The sequence below is a fragment of the Gopherus flavomarginatus genome, chromosome 3, assembly GCF_025201925.1.
Source record: "Gopherus flavomarginatus isolate rGopFla2 chromosome 3, rGopFla2.mat.asm, whole genome shotgun sequence".
Lineage (NCBI taxonomy): Eukaryota > Metazoa > Chordata > Testudines > Testudinidae > Gopherus > Gopherus flavomarginatus.
This window is the reverse complement of record NC_066619.1, coordinates 241864618-241883126: the sequence shown is the minus strand read 5'-3', so window position 1 is coordinate 241883126 and position 18509 is coordinate 241864618. Positions and strand designations below refer to the sequence as shown.

The window sequence follows — 18509 nt, the reverse complement described above, 5'->3', positions numbered from 1 at the left end:
AAAAATGTGAGGGCTCTGGGGTGGGGCTGGGGATTAGGGGTTGGGGTGTGAGGGGGGCTCAGGGCTAGGGCAGAGGGTTGGGGCATGGGGTGAGGGCTGTGGAGTGGGGCTGGGGATGAGGGGTTCACAATGCAGGAGGGGGCTCAGGGCTGGGGGAGAGGATATGGGTGGGGGGGTGAGGGCTCTGGCTGGGGCTGGGGATGAGGGGTTTGGGTGTGGGAGGGGCTCAGGGCTACGGCAGAGGGTAGGAATGTGAGGTGGGTGAGGGCTGGGGATGAGGGGTTCGGGCTGAGGGAGGGGGCTCATGGCTGGAGCAGAGGGTTAAGGTGCAAGGGATGAGGGCTCTGGCTGGGGGCGCAAGCTCTGGAGTGGGGCAGGGCTGGGGATGAGGAGTTTGGGATGCAGGCAGGCTGCCCCAGGACTGAGGCCAGAGAGGAGGACTACTCCCCATCCCTCTCCCCACTGGCAGCAGCGAGCTCTTGGGGAGGGGCCTTCTTCACACCCCTCCCCAGCAGCACATTCACCTCGCACCACTGTCACTGAACGTGCTCCTAGGGCCCCTCTCAGGTCCAGGAAGCCCCCTCGCCTTCCCTGGGGTGGGTGTTGGGGGAGGGGCTGCCATCATATGTGCATCTCCTCCCCTGCTGTTGCCCCTCACTGTAGCCTCACTGGGGGTGGGGGATGGAGCTGCCCTTGCCCAGCATGGGGCAGGAGCAGTGACTGCAGGCAGGGTGGGCCCTATGCTGATGGAGGGTCGCACCAGAAAAGGGAAGGGTCTGAGGCAGAAGGGCAGGGTAAGGGCAGCTTGCCCTGCCACTAGTGAATGGGGGGCACTAGGACACTGCGGCAGCAGTTGATGCTGGGAGCCAGCAGAGCGGAGGTAGCACAGAGCTGTAGGGGAGAGTCAGGGATGCTCTGGGGCCCCAGGGAGGAATGCAGGGGCGGCAGGCGGGCTGAGGTAGAAACCCGGCCCCAAACATTGGTGGTGCCGGGCCCCTGGACCCTGAATATTGCTGGAGTCTGGGCACCACAGGCCCATACAACTTGCCTCCCCGGCTAAAGATTCATATGTCCCTTGATACTTCAACCACCATTTCAGAGGACATGCATCCATGCTGATGACGGTTCTGGTCGATATCAATCCAAAGCAGTGCGGACCGACAAGTTCATTTTCATCATCTGAGTCAGATGCCACCAGCAGAAGATTGATTTTCTTTTTTGGTGGTTTGAGTTCGGTAGTTTCCACATTGGAGTGTTGCTCTTTTAAGACTTTTGAAAGCATGCTCCAAACCTCATCCCTCTGAGATTTTGGAAGGCACTTCAGATTCTTCAACATTGGGTCGAGTGCTGTAGTTATCTTTAGAAATTTCACATTGGTATCTTCTCTGAATTTTGTCAAATTTGCAGTGAAAGTGTTCTTAAAATGAACAATATGTGCTGGGTCATCATCCAAGATTGCTATAACATGAAATATATGGCAGAATGCAGGTAAAACAGAGCAGGAGACATACAATTCTCCCCCAAGGAGTTCAGTCACAAATTTAATTAACACTTTTTTCAACAAGCATCATCAGCATGGAAACGTCCTCTGGAATGACAGCCAAAGCATGAAGAGGTATCTGAATCTTTAGCGCATCTGGCTCACAAATATCTTGCAACACCAACTACAGCACCATCATGTGAATACCTGTTCTCACTTTCAGGTAACTTTGTAATTAAGAAGTGGGCAGCATTATCTCTTGTAAATATAAACAAAATTGTTTCTCGCAGCAATTGGCTGAACAAGAAGTAGGACTGAGTGGACTTGTAGCCTCTAAAGTTTTACATTGTTTTGTTTTTGAGTGCAGTAATGTAACAAAAAAACTACATATGTAAGTTGCACTTTCATGATAAATAGATTGCACTACAGTAGTTTATGAGGTGAATTTAAAAATATTATTTCTTTTTGTTTATCATTTTTACAGTGCAAATATTTGTAATAAAAAATAAATATAAACTGAGCACTGTACACTTTGTATTCTGTGTTGTAACTGAAATTGATATATTTGAAAATGTAGAAAAAATCCCAAAATATTTAATAAATTTCAATTGATATTCTATTGTTTAACAGTGTAATTAAACACAATTAATTTTTAATAGTGATTAATTTTTAAGTTAATTGCATCAGTTAACTGTGATTAATTGACAGCCCTATCTACAACTATATGTACAACCATAGGTACAACATATAGTATTCATAACTATGTGCACGACAGTTTAACAGAGATACTGTGGAATTCCATTTTTTCTGCTAAGGGAAGTACATATTTTAAGTGGGACATATGTAATGCTGTTTGTTACCATAGGAGTACGTTACAGAGGATGGCACTGGAGCATATATGTGTGCAGATGCTATATTAATGTGAGTTGAATACAATTAGAGATGCAAGATTTGTTGGGAGAGGGAAAGAGTTAACTCAAAAGTAACCATTTAAACAAGCCAAACACTTCTATTTTAATTTAAAAAAAAAAACAGTTAGAAATGTTTATGTAACAAGATTTGCGGGATTTGTAAGTGTTGTTTATTTCCTAATAATTCGGCTCATGGTATTCATTTCAGACATCCTGGAGAGTTACAGATTTCACTCTGTAATATAAAAAACAGGAAGTAAAATCTCTACAACAGACTGCACACTTCATAATGTAAATCTGGTTTATTAGCATAAATGTACCTATTGTTTACACTGGCATCTGTGCAAAAGACAAGCATTTCTTTGTGTAAGATAATATGTGGAATTAAAGAAATAAGGAATAAGTTTGGAATTATGCTTTTACATACCGGGTATAAAATCTGGAGCCTGGTAGTCTGCAGTGAAATTCTGGTCCCACTGAAATCAATGGGAGCTTTTCCATTGACTTCAGTGGGGCTAGCATTTAACACCTGGCGTCTGCTTCAGTGAACGCTGCCACTTGTTGGGTGATGATGCTTCAGGCAGTAAAGGAGGTCAGAAGGTGTTAAAGTTTTATTATTGTATCTGTTGTGAGCCAGATCCTGTGACATATACAGTAACTCCTCACTTAACGTTGTAGTTATGTTCCTGAAAAATGCGACTTTAAGTGAAACTATGTTAAGTGAATCAAATTTCTCCATAAGAATTAATGTAAATGTGGGGGGTTAGGTTCCAGGGATTTTTCTTTTTTGGCCAGACAAAAGGCATTATATACATTTTAAACAATTTTAAACAAGCAATTTAATACAGGTATAAGTTTTAAACAATTTTACAGAAACAATTTAATACTACAATCATCACTGCTGAGTATGAAGCTTGGTTGAGGTGGTGGAGTCAGAGAGTGGAAGAGGATGGATTGTCTGGCTGCTCCTCTTGCTATTCTTGCAAGCACAGACACTGACTTTGCTGGGCTCAACCCTCAGGCCATTCACTCTACCTCTTTCCCCAAGCCTCCACCCTTGACCCGCCTCTTCTCCCCCCACCTCCTCCCCCTTTACTTCGCACGCTAGGTCCTCACTCCTCCCCCTCCCTCCCCTCCCTTCTGAACGCTGCAAGTCAGCTGACTGCTGTGGGCAGGAGGCAGGGAAGGGAGGGGGGAGGCATGCTGAGTCTCGCTCCTCCCCCCTCCCTCCTGCCTGGGGCAATCAGCTGGCTTGTGGCATTTAGGAGGTAGGAGGGATGGGGGAGGAGTGAGGACTTGGAGCAGGCTCTCCCATCCTCCCCCCCACACCTCCTGCCCAGGGAAATCAGCTGGTTTGCGGTGTTCAGGAGGCAGGGGAGGGAGGGGGAGCCTGCATGCTGAGTCCTTGCTCCTCCCCCCTCCCTCTTAAACACCGCAAGCCAGGAGGTGAGGGGAGGAGGGGGGAAGGCGCCTACACATGCTGATCACTTCTATTGCTCAGAAATCTTTCCAATTGGTCAATGTCTTCCAGGTAAGGTGGTGGCCCGAATGGTACACAATATTCCAGGGGTGGACACATTACAGCCATGTAGGCATGATGCTTACCTCATGCTCTGTTGCATGCCTCTGAATACAGTAGGTTATCTAGAATTGGACTGGCTTTTATTGCAGTAATATCACATTTCAAACACATATCTAATTCACTGGCTACTAACACTCTTAGGTATGCTTCATCTTTAGGGCTCTCCCAGTTTCTAAAATGACAATTTTTCCCCATAAGTTAGGAGGCAGCTTTGATAACTACATGGAAACGGATTGGCAGTGTTTTTTTAAATAGCTTCTACCATAATAAAGGAAACACTCTGACACTTAATCATTATAATCCAATGTTTATTATTTTCTCAGAATAAAAATACAATTTAAATAAAAATAATTCTTAGTCTGTTTCTACAACCACTTTGGCAGATATTGGCAGGTTACTGTTAAGAGTCGCCTTAAGGTTAGCCCAGAAAAGGCCATGTTTGCTTTTCTCCTTTGGCCACTCCAAGTATGTTCTCTTTGCCATGAGAGCTTTCAGCTTGTGATATCTGGCAGGAATGAGATACTGCGGGATTGGTTCCAGTAAAATGAGGATTAAGCTATTGGAACTTTCACTAAATAATTTGTGATGGGCAAAGTAAAGCTCATAGTGGCACCATTCACTCTGGACAAAATTGGGAGACAAAACAAAGATTGATTTGTGGCTTTTCTCAATGCAGTTTATAATGTTCTCAACTATGCTTTTGCCAGGAATGAAGTTCCTCTCATGCAGACAGATCTGTACAGACCCATCTTCCTTCTCCAGGTTTGGGATCAGATGATTCTTCACCCAGAGGGAATCCCGTTCGCTGTATGAAATAAAAGCATGAAACTGTAAAATGCTTTGCAGATCTTCAGGGTGACTCTTCCGAACCCTACGTTTTGTTTGTGTCCACTGCCACATCATCTTCAAATACCACATTATGTCAAAATAGATACACAGAAAGGATGTCACAGCCACTACCACCACTGTAACAACTAGAGCTATAACAAGCAAGAGAGTTGTATTGCAAGACAGTTCAGACAACTGAAAGTCCTTTAGCTCAGTTCCCTTTAAGTCGTCTGGATATTCGCACACATAAGATTCTGGCCAGCCAACCAACCTTCCGCCTGATTTTTTTTCAAAATTAACAAAGTCTCGTAATTCACAAGAACACTGGAATGGATTGTGTCCTCCTCTGAGCTCTCTGATATTTTGACAGCTATGGAAGAAGTCAGATGATGGGATGAGAATTGAATTCTCTTCTATATTCAGTAATTCCAGACCCCTAAAATGACCACATCCAGGCAGCTCAGTTAACCTGTTAAATGCAATATTTAGCTCTTTCAAAGCTTTCAGTTCAGTAATGTCTTTGGGGACCATTCTGATTTGGTTATTTTGCAGATCAAGTATTTGGACATTGATTGGCAAACATCCAAAAACTGAGTCCGTCAATTTGTTTGAGGACAAATTCAGTTTAGCCAGAGTTCCAACCCAGTGGCAGTGGTTCTCATTCTCATCATAATACAGCAAATTCCTACTTATGTCCAAGTGTTTCAGTGATTTCATTTTACTCGTCATTGAGCTCACCTTAGAAAGTTTTTTTAATTGATTCCTCTGTAGAATAAGTGTTTCCAGGAGATCTAAATTATTACAGCCTTGAAAAACCATGTCTGTCAAATCATTGTTTGAAAAGTTTAAAAAGCGAAATTGACTTCGTTTGGAAGGGCAAAGCATATGTATTATCTTTGAATTAGATATTGTCAAGGCTGTAATGTTCATCTCTGAAAATATGCAGTAGAGGTCATCCTGTGAAAAATAGAATACATCAATGGAAACATTCGTTATTATCACTGCTTTCAGTGAAGTACCATTGTAGTTGAAGTGTTGCTTGTTAATATGTGACATCAGTTTCAGCTTGAAGATACTGAAATATTCAGTGGATGTATGCCACACAATCTGAAGGATTCTAATAAAGTTTTCCCAGGATGCTGTAATATTTTTCAGAGCAAGATTTTTTAATCCTGAGGTTTTGTTGAATTTTGACAATAGTTGTATTAAATCATTGATTGCATCCTCTGGGATATTTGACAGTACTAAACTGTCCGAAGTATTTTGTTCCACATCCCAGCTGGGATGGTTTATTTTGTTATCTGCTGATGCAAACTGAAGCTTCTTTCTGTGTGAGAGCGGCAGGCTCTTGGTTTCATAATCATAATGGTCTTCCAGTAAGCTGCCAGAATAGTTTGCAATAAATTCATTTTCATCAGATGGCTTGATATTGTTCCAAAGAGTTAATGTGAAGACACTACTAAAAAAGAGAAAGTTTGTGAGGAGTCTTCTGTTTTCTGCCATGTTGTTTTGTTATTCTTTATAAATGCTTGTTGCCCTTCTTCAGTATTTCTCCATATTGGTTCTAATCCTATAAAAGAATTCACATTAAATCATTATAGTAATGACTGAATGTCCAATATAAGTGTTAGTGTCTAATTCTGGTAGGTGCTCAGTGTCCTTCTCTCCCACTGATTTTAACAGCAATGGAGGGCACTCTGCCATTCAGTAGAGGCAGCACACATTGATGTTCATTTATTTACTGTCTGTTTAAGGAGGAAAAACACAATTACTACTTTTTAAACTCTTACTTTTTAAAAAATTAATATAATTGTAAAATGTGTCTGACTGACAGTTCAGGGGACCTGAAATCTGCTGTTTATTCATGAGCAGGGACAATGCACACTTCCTCAGAATGTAAAAAATGCACCTTATTTTGAACTGAAGGGATCAACTTTAGGAATAAGAGTTTCCGTGGTCATCCAGTCCTTGGGTTCTTTGCTAAGGCTGCCAACAAGGACATCAATTAATTTCAGTAGATGGAGGTTTTGTCACATAAACCTCTGTCCAGTAGGAAATGGATTGAGACCAATAACTAAGTCATTTCACATAACCTGTCAAAGAGCAATCAGAAAGCAATACCTGTCTGTCACTGCCACCCTAGCTGGACGGAAAATGTCTTAGAGGAGAATAGGCTCTATCCCATTCCTAGTCCCACAAACCTTCCTTGAAATTATACTTTATTAAAGGGGTTCTCAACCTTTTTCTTTCTGAGCCCCACCCCCAACATGCTATAAAAACTCCATGGCCCACCTGTGCCACAACTGTGCCAGCATTAGGGGGCAGCAAGCAGGGCAATTGCCCGGGGCCCCATGCCACAGCAGGCCCAGAGAAGATAAATTGCTCAGATTTCAGCTTCAGCCCTGGGGTATTGGGGCTTGGCACCCAGACCCCAGCAAAGCTAATGCCGGCCCTGCTTGGCAGACCCCCTGAAGCCTACTTGCAGCCCCCCAGGGGGGCCCGGACACCGGATTGAGAACCACTGCTGTATTAGACGTAACATACTGACATTCCTTCCCAAACCTTTACTTATGTTAACTTTTAGCAGGTCACTAAGTAACAGAGGATCAACTCATTGACTTACAACACCTTTTACAAAAAATATATTGAGCTAGAATGAGAAACAAATTAGAAATCTTGGGGCTCAGATGTGCAGCATTTTCACCTCCGGAGACCTATGTTCAGGTTTTAGCTTAGGTGTCAAGTTAAGTTTAGTTTGCTTTTATCATGGTAGTCCCCAGTGGATACCTGGGCGTAGGCAGAGAATGGCAGTATAAATGCAACCCTCAGCATGGCATGAGACACTTAGCTTTATATGTTCCCATATTAGGACTTACTCCATGCTACTAGACATGAGTAACTTGGCTGCTCTGTACTGCAGCTCAACAGGAGTGGGCAAAGCAGCATTCACTGCCCTAACTTTCTGACTTTGTGCTTGTATGGACAACACTCCCCCTGTGCTGTGCGGGATCAAACCTTAAGTGAAATGCCTCCCCCCCGGTTCACATAAGTGATTCTACAGCACAGCTAAATAAGGCCCTGAAATGTACATTGCCATCTTTCTTTCCTTGCCCTTATTGCCAAGACATACTTTCAGCCATGTTTTATAGGTAAGGACCAGCTGAAAGGAGGCTATACATTTTCCAGCTGCTTTATTAAAATAAATCCTCTTCTTTATTAGAGTCAAATTATTTACATATACATTCATACATTCTTTGTCCACTTTCTCATGCCTAGAGTTTCTGTTTGAGTCAAGTATCAGAGGGTAGCCGTGTTAGTCTGGATCTGTAAAAGCAGCAAAGAATCCTGTGGCACCTTATAGACTAACAGACGTTTTGGAGCATGAGCTTTCGTGGGTGAATACCCACTTCCTCAGATGCATGTATGACATGCATGACATGCATCTGAGGAAGTGGGTATTCACCCACGAAAGCTCATGCTCCAAAACGTCTGTTAGTCTATAAGGTGCCACAGGATTCTTTGCTGTTTGAGTCAGAATGCTCTGTAGTTCAATGAAATTGATAAGAGTTAAAACACAACATCTGTGATCTTTAGGGTCTATAATTAATTGAGAACTAACATTTGAGAGAGACGTGGTCATGGCACTTTTCATTCTGAATGATCCCAAAGCACTTAAACTTGATAAGCAGAGCAACAGTAAAATGCAATCACCTCCTACCTGGTAGGCTGCAGCCAGATAGGCAACCCATATGTGTGGTAGTGGTGAGGAATTTAAGCCAAGTTCACAGGGGCAAATCCCTACTGTGTTTAAAGTTCTATAGGATCCTTATTATACACGGAGAACAGAAAAAACTTGATTTTTAAGGTCTCATCCAAAAGACCATTCACCACCCACCCAAAGTAAATTGAATAAATTCTAATGTTAACTACAGATTGTTGTGGTTGAAGTCTTATACAATGGCTGAATGGAATTACAGTCAATGCCCTCCCAGGCAGTCATGCTGGCCATATATATATATATATATTACTGGTGTAAATGCAGCAAGGACCTACCCAAGTGTGGTGGCAATGAAAAGTCCTCCCTCCACCCCCCGCCACCAGAGACATGAGACAGAGGTTTTGGTAGAGTAATTCCAGACGGAGCCTGTGAGGCCAATAACGCTTACCAGTTCCTGGCTTTGTATAGTATTTTTGGTTAGGGAGAGTGTGGTGTTTAAAATCAGAATATATTCAATTTTATTTGTGTTCTTAAGCAAAATTTCCAAATATGATTTAATCCAAGATTGTTGCATTTAGTATGAAATAAATGTTCATTTGACAAAGGGTCAAAATCCGAGCTACTAAGATCAAAACAGATGTTGGGAGCTTACTTCTTGTCATGTGTTCATTTCTCACTCTGAGCTTAGGCAGCACCTAATCAGACCCTCCCAGGACCAGACTCCAAAACAGGTATAAACCTGGCACAGTGGGTGAGCGGATCAGAGCAATATGATTGACAGGCTAACAGAACTGCACAGCGAGGAAAACTGGTGACTGACATAGCCGACAGTAATCTTTAGGAGGCAGCTAGCTAAACCTAGAGTAATGCAGGCAGAAAGAGACTAAAAGCAAACTCTGCTACTGTTTTCTGAAAGAGACAAGCTTTCGAGCTCCAAAACACAGAGCTCTTCTTCAGCTCAAATGCTTATCTCTTTCACCCACAGAAATTGGTCCAATAAAAGATATTACCTCATCCACCTTGTCTTGCTCAAAAAACAATGAGGAGTCCGGTGGCACCTTAAATTGCATCAGGAGTGCCTGGAGTTCATCTGTGGAGAAAACAACAGTTTGCAGTGTTGTTGTTGTGCCCGTGTTGGTCCCAGGATATGAGCAAGACAAGTATCAGAGTAGCCGTGTTAGTCTGTATCCACAAAAACAATGAGGAGTCTGGTCGCACCTTAAAGACTAACAGATTTATTTGGGCATAAGCTTTCGTGGGTAAAAAACCCACTTCTCCATGCATCTGAAGAAGTGGTTACCCACGAAAGTTTATGCCCAAATAAATCTGTTAGTCTTTAAGGTGCGACCAGACTCCTCATTGTTTTTGTGGATACAGACTAACACGGCTACTCTGATACTTGTCTTGCTCATATCCTGGGACCAACATGGGCACAACAACAACACTGTAAACTGTTGTTTTCTCCACAGATGAACTCCAGGCATTCCTGATATCATGAATTCTTGTCATAATTGAAAAACATTTTAAATATTTAAGATTAGAACTCTATATTCATACACAAAATATATGGAATATATTGAAAAGTCATATAAGCATGACCATGTATTTTGTAAGACACCATTATAAGATACAAACCTGATGTAAAAATATATAATTGATACAGGTAAAATATATTGTTGCTTTATCTCCAATCCTGAAAACACACACATGCACAAAAATAGATTTAGTTAAATCGGTGGAACCCTCTAGTGTAGACACAGTGATACCAGTACAAAGGAGACAGAGTCCTGTGGCACCTTATATACTAACAGACATATTGGAGCATACAATACAACTATTAGTCTATAAAGTGCCACAGGACTCTTTGTCACTTTTTACAGATCCAGACTAACATGGCTACCCGTCTGATATTTGACAGTATAAAGGTGTTTCTATTGCTATAATTTGTTTCAGTGAATTTACTGAACTCAAATGAGGCTACGCTAGTCACTCACACACAGACTAGAAAGCAAATAATAAACTTTAGCTCATAAATGATTTACAAAACATGTCTCATTTTCCAAATAAGATGCAGAGTATACAACACTTTAAGTTAATCAGAGGTCTATTTAAAACAAACATAAATTAATAGTTCTTTCTTACCAGGAAGACTTGCTGCGCAAATAAGCAGAAAAATTATATAGGAAAAGACAAAAAGCAAACTTCCTGTAACACTGCCTATTTGAATGACGTTTAACAACACTCAAACCTTCCAAAAGTTGTTTGCGCCATCTATTGACTTCTTATGAAATTACACATGTATTGTCCACAATTTGATGTTTTTCCAGACATTATCGATATAACTTTTTGCTCATTTAATTATATTATTAAACTGCATGTTTTCATGCTTTGTGATAGCCTAAGTAGGATAAATTCTTTAATTCTCATTTCAGCCTATCCATCAATTGTTTTCCCTTCCTACTGAATTTGTTTTAAAATAAATTAAATATTTCTTCTGTTGAACAAGTTTTACATTGACACCCAAATATCTTCTTCTGGAACTGAATAATAATCCAAGTCAAAAAGCATGATTCTGATTCTGGTTTTGAGCATTTTGTCATTTTAGTTGAAACAGTTTAATTGTAAGTTCCTATCATAAAATGGTTTCTAAAAGTACTTTTTGTAACTACGTCTCATTTAAATTGCTTTTTGATCTGAAAGGGAGAATGATAGATCTCTTTTACTTTAAAGGCATCACAGTGCCAGCTACACTGAAGTCAAGATAAAAATAGGTCTATTATTATATTGTCACTCCTCTGTCAAGTGGTAGCAGATGCTGAGGCCCTGCAAATCAGCTTCCTACTGGAGGAATAATCAATGACATGGAGTCTTGTGTAGATTCTAAGTATAACTAGTTTATTTACATGATACACAACAGTTCGTGAACAGAGGTGGTCACAAACAGCATACAGGAAACCCCATCTTTCTGAAATCTAAGCACAAGCTCACATGCCTAGTTCCAACAAAGCAATTCTACATAAGAAATTGACTCTGTTGGAGAGATTAAGGCAAAGAACAAACTCTCATGCTGTTTTTCACAGCTCCCATCAAGAACCTATATGACAAAACTAATTGTAACTCTGACAACCAGGGTCTGTCAGCAAGCAGGATTGAACCTGGGATCTCTGGAGCTAAATGCATGAGCCTTTACTGTGTGAGGTAAAAACCACCTGCCTTGTAATTAAGGCTGTAGCAGACTCATTAATAGCTAAGTGATCTAGGTGTCACTAGAGAGGGACAGAGCACCATTCCCAGCAGGCATGGGTTACATAATAACACAGCTTTTCTTCAAAGATTTATACACTTCTTGCATGCTAAAACCAACAACAACAAAAACCTGTAAGACTATGACTTGTAAGACAGTGCCACTTGATCATTTGTGATAACAATATCTTAATTTTTGAAATTCCATAACACCATCAAAAACAGTCCCTGAGAGCTTTACTTTCCTTGAGATCTAATTCAGACTAGTTCTACCACCCTAACTCATATAGACTAGCACTTACTTAGCAAGTTATACCACTCAAATCAATGAGTTTTTTCCACATTCTTCTAGTTTAGGGTGCCACAACATAACGAACTGACATAATGACTCATGATGCAACATTGGTATAGGGTGACCAGACAGTAAGTGTAAAAATCAGGACAGGAAGTGGAGGGTAATAGGAGCCTATGTAAGAAAAAGCCCCAAATATCAGGACTGTCCCTATAAAATTGGGACATCTGGTCACCCTACATTGGTATAGCCCAGGAAGCCAAAGAAACAACCTTAAAAGTGACTGGTTTTGTCTTAAACATCATTAGTCATATCATGTTTTATTTCTGAAATTTAAATCAAGCCTGGTCTGATAAATGAAGGGTGGTGGGGCTCCCTTTTATGGACACCCAGCCAGCCAGTTAGCTATAAAGTCCCTTTTGGTGGCAGCTTGCTTTACCTATAAAGGGTTAAAAAGTTCCTCAGGTAAAGAAAAGGGAGTGGGCACCTGACCAAAAGAGCCAATAGGAAGGTTATAACTTTTTAAAATGGGGAAAAAAAGCTTTCCCTTTGTCTCTCTGTTGTTCTCTATGGGCTGAAGAGATGGGGGCAGCTGGAAAGTTGTGTAAAGTTTGGACCAGGTATGAAAATTCATCATCCATACCTAGAAGAATTCACAGGGACAGGGAATGTTTAGATAGATGTGATTAGGTTTATTTCTTTTATTTTCTGTAAGGCTTGTGGACTCCTCTGTGTTAACCCCAGATGCTTTTGTTTGCTTGTAACCCTTAAACTGACCCTCCCAAAAAGCTATTTGGGATGCTTAATTTTTGGAATTGCTCTTTTTAAATCTAGCAAAAGCCTAAGCTCCAGATTATTGTTTGTTTGTTTTAATAAAATTTACTTTTTTAAATAACCTGATTGATTTTGTGTCTTAAAAGATCTGTGCATATGTTTTTCAATTAGCTGATGGCAACAGCTGGGTTTCCCTTTTGTTTGTTTCCTTTCTCAGCTTCCCTGAGGGAGAGGTGGAAAAAATGAGGGGTCTTAGGGAAAACTTCCCAAGTGATTTTTTCCAGGATTTGCAAGAGGCAGTTTTTCACTTGGGTGGTGGCAACATTTACCAAGCGAAGGTCAGAGAAAAGCTGTAACCTTGGGGGTTTAATACAAGCCTGAGTGGCCAGTATTAATTTTTTTAAATCCTTGCGGGCCCCCACCTTCCACACTCGAAGCGCCAGAGTAAGGAATCAGCCTTGAGACCTTATGTCAGGAAAAAAGAGGAGAATGATAATACAGGTGAAAACACAACATAATATGGACAAGCACTCTGATAACTCCCTGCCCTCCACAGTTGTGCCAATGTGCTTCAAAAAGCTGTGCAGTCAAAATATGCAAAAATGAAATCAGCAAAAATGTTCACTTAATGCTTCCAGAAAAGAATTCACAGTGTTGTGTATCATCTGCACAACTCTAAATGACCCAGGAACCAGCTATATCCAAACCACATTATCATCTATCCTCTGTCATGGAAATTATGGTCAGCTGTAAAGACTGTGCTCTCTGATAAAGTTCAGGAGATGGGCAAAGTCCAACAATCTGGCTATAAAGTGCCTATTGCCCTAGTGAACATGGTGCATAATACACTTTGTTTAATCTGAAGGGGACTATCATATATCAGAGAGTGGTTATGGTAGGGTAACCCTTTGATTATATGGCCAAACTGGCTGGCCATTGACACTGTTTGAATTCTGTACTCATGCCTATATATTATCTGATTAACATATTAAAAAAAAGTATGAATTAGAAAAGCAAAACAAGCATATTCTCATTAGTACTAATGCACTGTTAACCATTATACTTCACTATGCTCATTCATAGGTGCAACCATCTGCTGGTGCATGAGTATGGGTGTATGTCCTCCCAAATCATAACTACCTTGTTATGTCCCACTGAGGGTAGGAGCAGGATTAATGCACCTCTGGCACCTAGTACCTTCTCAACATTTTTTTAAACTTTTGCAGCACTGAATTCATTCATTTCCTAAAGAGCAAGTACAATTCCTAGAAACCATAAACTGCACATTTAAAGACACACTCAGGTCAAATCTGGCCCCAAATTTAGATTTAGAACAAACTTCTACTAAACCTGAGACCAAAAGAAATGTTTCCATGTGTCAGGGTTCCTTCCCCACTCTGAACTTTAGGGTACAAATTTGGGGACCTGCATGGACACTTCTAAGCTTAATTACTAGCTTAGATCTGGTAACTCTGCCACCATCCAGAAATTTCAGTGTCTGGATCACTTCTTGTCCCCCCTAAAACCTTCCCCTCCCTGGGCAGTCTTGAGAGGCTTCACTAATTCCCTGGTGAACACAGATCCAAACCCCTTGGATCTTAAAACAAGGAGAAATTAATCATCCTCCCTCGTTTCCCCCCACTAATCCCTGGTGAGTCCAGATCCAATCCCCTTGGATCTTAAAACAAGGAAAAATCAGTCAGGTTCTTAAAAAGAAAGCTTTTAATTAAAGAAAGAAAAGTAAAAAAATCATCTCTGTAAAATCAGGATGGAAAATACTTTATAGGGTAATCAGATTCATATAGCCCAGAGGAACCCCCTCTAGCCTTCGGTTCAAAGTTACAGCAAGCAGAGGTAAAATCCTCTCAGCAAAAAAAGGGACATTTACAAGGTGAGAAAACAAAAATAAAACTAATCCACCTTGCCTGGCTGTTACTTACAATTTTGAAACATGAAAGACTGATTCAGAAAGATTTGGAGAGCCTGGATTGACATCTGGTCCCTCTTAGTCCCAAGAGCGAACAACACCCAAAACAGAGAGCACAAACAAAGACTTCCCTCCACCAAGATTTGAAAGTATCTTGTCCCCTTATTGGTCCTCTGGTCAGGTGTCATCCAGATTTACTGAGCTTCTTAACTCTTTACAGGTAAAAGAGGCATTAACCCTTAACTATCTGTTTATGGCACCATGACTTTCTGTTTACAGTCAATTTTCTGTGTGAACTGTTTTTGAAAGAACTAAATATTTCTATGCAGTATTTGCAACCCAGACATTTCAGCATTATACTAATTCGTAAGAAACAATAAGTGGAATTAACTACTGTATTTTTATCAGTCAAAGTGAGATAAATGCAAAAACAAAATTTAAAACCATAACTACAGAAAAATAAATTCAGTTAAAGAAATTTCTATGCTTAAGAACATAATTCAACATTACACTTAACAACAGGACACGTATCATAGGCTTATTCATTTCCAATACACATTCATCCTAGCTAAAAACTTTATATTACTTTATACGTTTATGCTATATGTTTGTATGTTTCTGATCCATGCACAGGCTTCTACAGAGTTTGTAAAACTGACAGTCTAAGACCAGCTTCCTTATTGGTACAAAACTCCACCATCCATCAAGAGTAAAATAGATCTCCAGTTACTGAGCTTCCCTTATCCTCTTCAGCTCAAGTCAAAAAAGTGGGGGTTTTTTTACAATTCTACCAAATCCACTACAAAGCAGAGGACAAGCCTCTGTGTTTTTCAAGATTTAATTGTCAATATATACTATATGTCAAAAATCAATAAAATCATATAAAATATGTTGGTAATAATCACTGGTCTGCACTGATTTTTATCCTTATTAAAATGCCCTGGAAATATATTTACTCAATATTTATTCTGGTCTCACCTACCTTAAAATGGGAACTGCAGAGTACTTTCTTTGATAAATTCATTGAAAAATTGTCTGGTTTCAATGATGCTTCTATGAGCACCACAACTTATTTAGAAGTCCTGAGAGTCTTTTCTGTTAGTGAAATTCCTTAATATATCATAACATATATCATTATGCTCATAAAGCAACACTACACAAGAGTAACTATTTTTCTTTTTCTCCAGCAGAGGAAGAACAACACTAGTGGCAAACAGCTATTCATGAATCTACAGACTGACTCTCCATAGAATGAAACTGGTGAGTCCTGCCTTACAAAAAAGTGAGGAAGGAAGTGGAGGAATAAGGAGACAAGAACCACAAGTTGTTTGTCAAGAGCCTGCAATCAACATTCTCTTAGTCAAACGATGATGCAGAACTTGTTTCACAACATTGTTGTGAACAAAGTGAACAGTAACGTACTGGAAATTAGTATGAACAGTTCTGAATTATTTTTTAACATCCTGATTCACTCAATGCAGAGACTGAAAAAAATAACTAGGGCTCCCTGTCTTGCAAATACTCATGTATATACTGTAAATACTCCTGCAAGTACTCAACATACTTAACTTTATGCACATAGGTAGTCACATTTATTTCACTGAAGGATCAGAAATAAAAAGCAAGAAATTGCAATCTACCAATTTTCTTTGATATCAAAAGATGATGCATTTAGCTCCTATTGTGTAATTTTCCAGTGGTATACAGCTCATACTGTATGAGGGTGTCATCATTGCCTCAGTAAAAAAATATGAGAATTAATCAGTTATCACAAGTGTCTGACAGAAGCTGTTTCCCAGCTCTTACTTGGTCATAACTCCATTGTGTCCCCTGCTCCACAAGGCTTCCACACATTTCTCCTTCTCACTTTGAATTCAGTTTTCTACAAGGAATTTAATAATTAAGTGAGGCTTAGAGGTGCTACCACAAACAAATATATAGACATATCTATAACAATATAATAATAATTGAAAATATTAGCAAGTATACATTTGGCCCTGTTGGAGGGGGGCATCGATTACATTTTTGGTGGCATATCATGACCTACACAGTCTTGTCATGTAACATCGTGCCAGCATAAACATTAAAACGTAATGACAGCTATGAAAAACAGCTTGTTAACACAGCTATTTATTTATTTTTACATTTTGGTACAGTTAGTCTCAAAGTACAAGAAATATGCACTGTGATAAATCCATTTGTTTTAACAAGGAGAACTGTGTTAGCCTGTTTCCCCCTCAGTTCAAGCCTTGGCTTTTTCCTCTGAGTTACAACAATCCCATAACACTAGTTAATATCAATAGAAGCTGAATGCACATATCTGAGAGAAGATCTTTGGGCAGTAAATTTTATATATTGTTATGTAACAAAACCCAGACATAAATTATCATTCTACCTTTGCCTGCATTTCTGCTCACAATTCTCACCACTCTCCCTTGGCCGATTTCTGCCACTGAATCCTAGCTAAACTCCCCTCCCCACCTCTTCACCCTTCTCTCCATTTTGTCTTCTTGCCTACTGCTATACTGCCCTTATGTGCAGAGTTCAGGTTGTGACGCCTTCCTTTTAGGCCTGGTCTACACTAGCCTGTTATTTCAGAATTAGCTGAGTTATTTCGAAAAAAAATGATTCCGTCCACATGACCAAATGGGTTTTTTCGATTTAAAGGGCTCTTTAATTCAATTTCTGTACTCCACCTCAGCAAGTGGAGTAACACTTAAATAGAGATCGTAATCCCGGGTTAAAGGTATTGTGGACACAAATCGATGTTATTGGCCTCCGGAAGCTATCCCAGGATGCTCCCTTGTGACCGCTCTGGTCAACACTCTCAACTCCAATGCACTAGCCAGGTGGGCAGGAAAAGCCCCGGGAGCTTTTGAATTTCATTTCCTGTTTGGTCACCAGCAGCACAGGTGACCATCAGCACAGTCCACCATCACAGGAGATCACGCAGTCCCAGATTCGCAGATGAGCTCCAGTATGGTCTGAACGGGAGGTACTGGATCTCATAGCATGCTGGGGAGATGAATCTGTCATGGCAGAACTACGTTCCAAATAAAGGAACGCAAATACTTACACTAAAGTCTCCAGGTCCATACAGAAAGAGGCTATTCCAGTACAAAAATCAAAGCACTGAGGCAATCATACCAAAAAGCCAGGGAGGCAAATGGGCACTCTGGGTCACAGCCCCATACATTCCACTTTTACTGTGAGCTCCATGCAATTGTGGGGGGTGATGCCACCACTACCCCACCACTGTCCATGGACACCTGCAAGAGGGGAGTTGCACAGAGAGAGGAGGAGGAGGAAGATGACAGTGCACAGGCGGCAAGTGGGGAATCCGTTTTCCACTCTAGCCAGGAACTAATCTTAATGCTGGATCCAATAGCCTCCCCTCACTCCCAAGGCAGGCTCTGGTTCCATGACCCTTGAGAAGGTACTTCTGGTGAGTGAGAGCCTGATCGGAGCCACGTGGTGGGGGTTGGTGGGGGGCAGAACCCAGCCGTGCTGGGTTGTTTGCATTTACAGTAAATGGCTCATCCCTGCTCTGAGCCTGATCGGAGCCACGTGGTAGGGGGTGGGGGTTGTTGTTGTGTGCAGTGATCATCCCAGAGAGCCCGTAGGCCCTCCTTTTATATGACAAACCCACCAGACATTGCTTGCTGTGGGAAAGGGGGCCCAGCAGTTTGAAACATTAAAATGAATGTAGAAGCAGCAGAACCCCGCGTGCCCCTAGGGGCTGCCTGCAAGATTA

General features: G+C 40.9%; 1 protein-coding gene across 5 annotated transcripts; it reads right to left on the bottom strand.

Annotated features, from left to right (window-relative positions):
• Positions 1-4264: 4264 nt before the first annotated feature.
• On the bottom strand, positions 4265-16581 carry LOC127048174 (toll-like receptor 1). Of its 5 annotated transcripts, none has more exons than XM_050947647.1 (2): positions 16562-16581; positions 4265-6371 (listed from the first exon to the last, which is right to left on the bottom strand). In XM_050947647.1, exon 2 carries the CDS (start codon positions 6302-6304, stop codon positions 4328-4330), a length of 1977 nt encoding a protein of 658 aa, XP_050803604.1. In that variant the 5' UTR covers positions 6305-6371; positions 16562-16581; the 3' UTR covers positions 4265-4327. The 5 variants fall into 5 exon arrangements, with proteins under 5 accessions (XP_050803604.1, XP_050803602.1, XP_050803603.1 ...); XM_050947645.1 differs by lacking the exon at positions 16562-16581 and adding an exon at positions 15738-15797; XM_050947646.1 differs by lacking the exon at positions 16562-16581 and adding an exon at positions 10662-10731.
• Positions 16582-18509: the final 1928 nt, after the last annotated feature.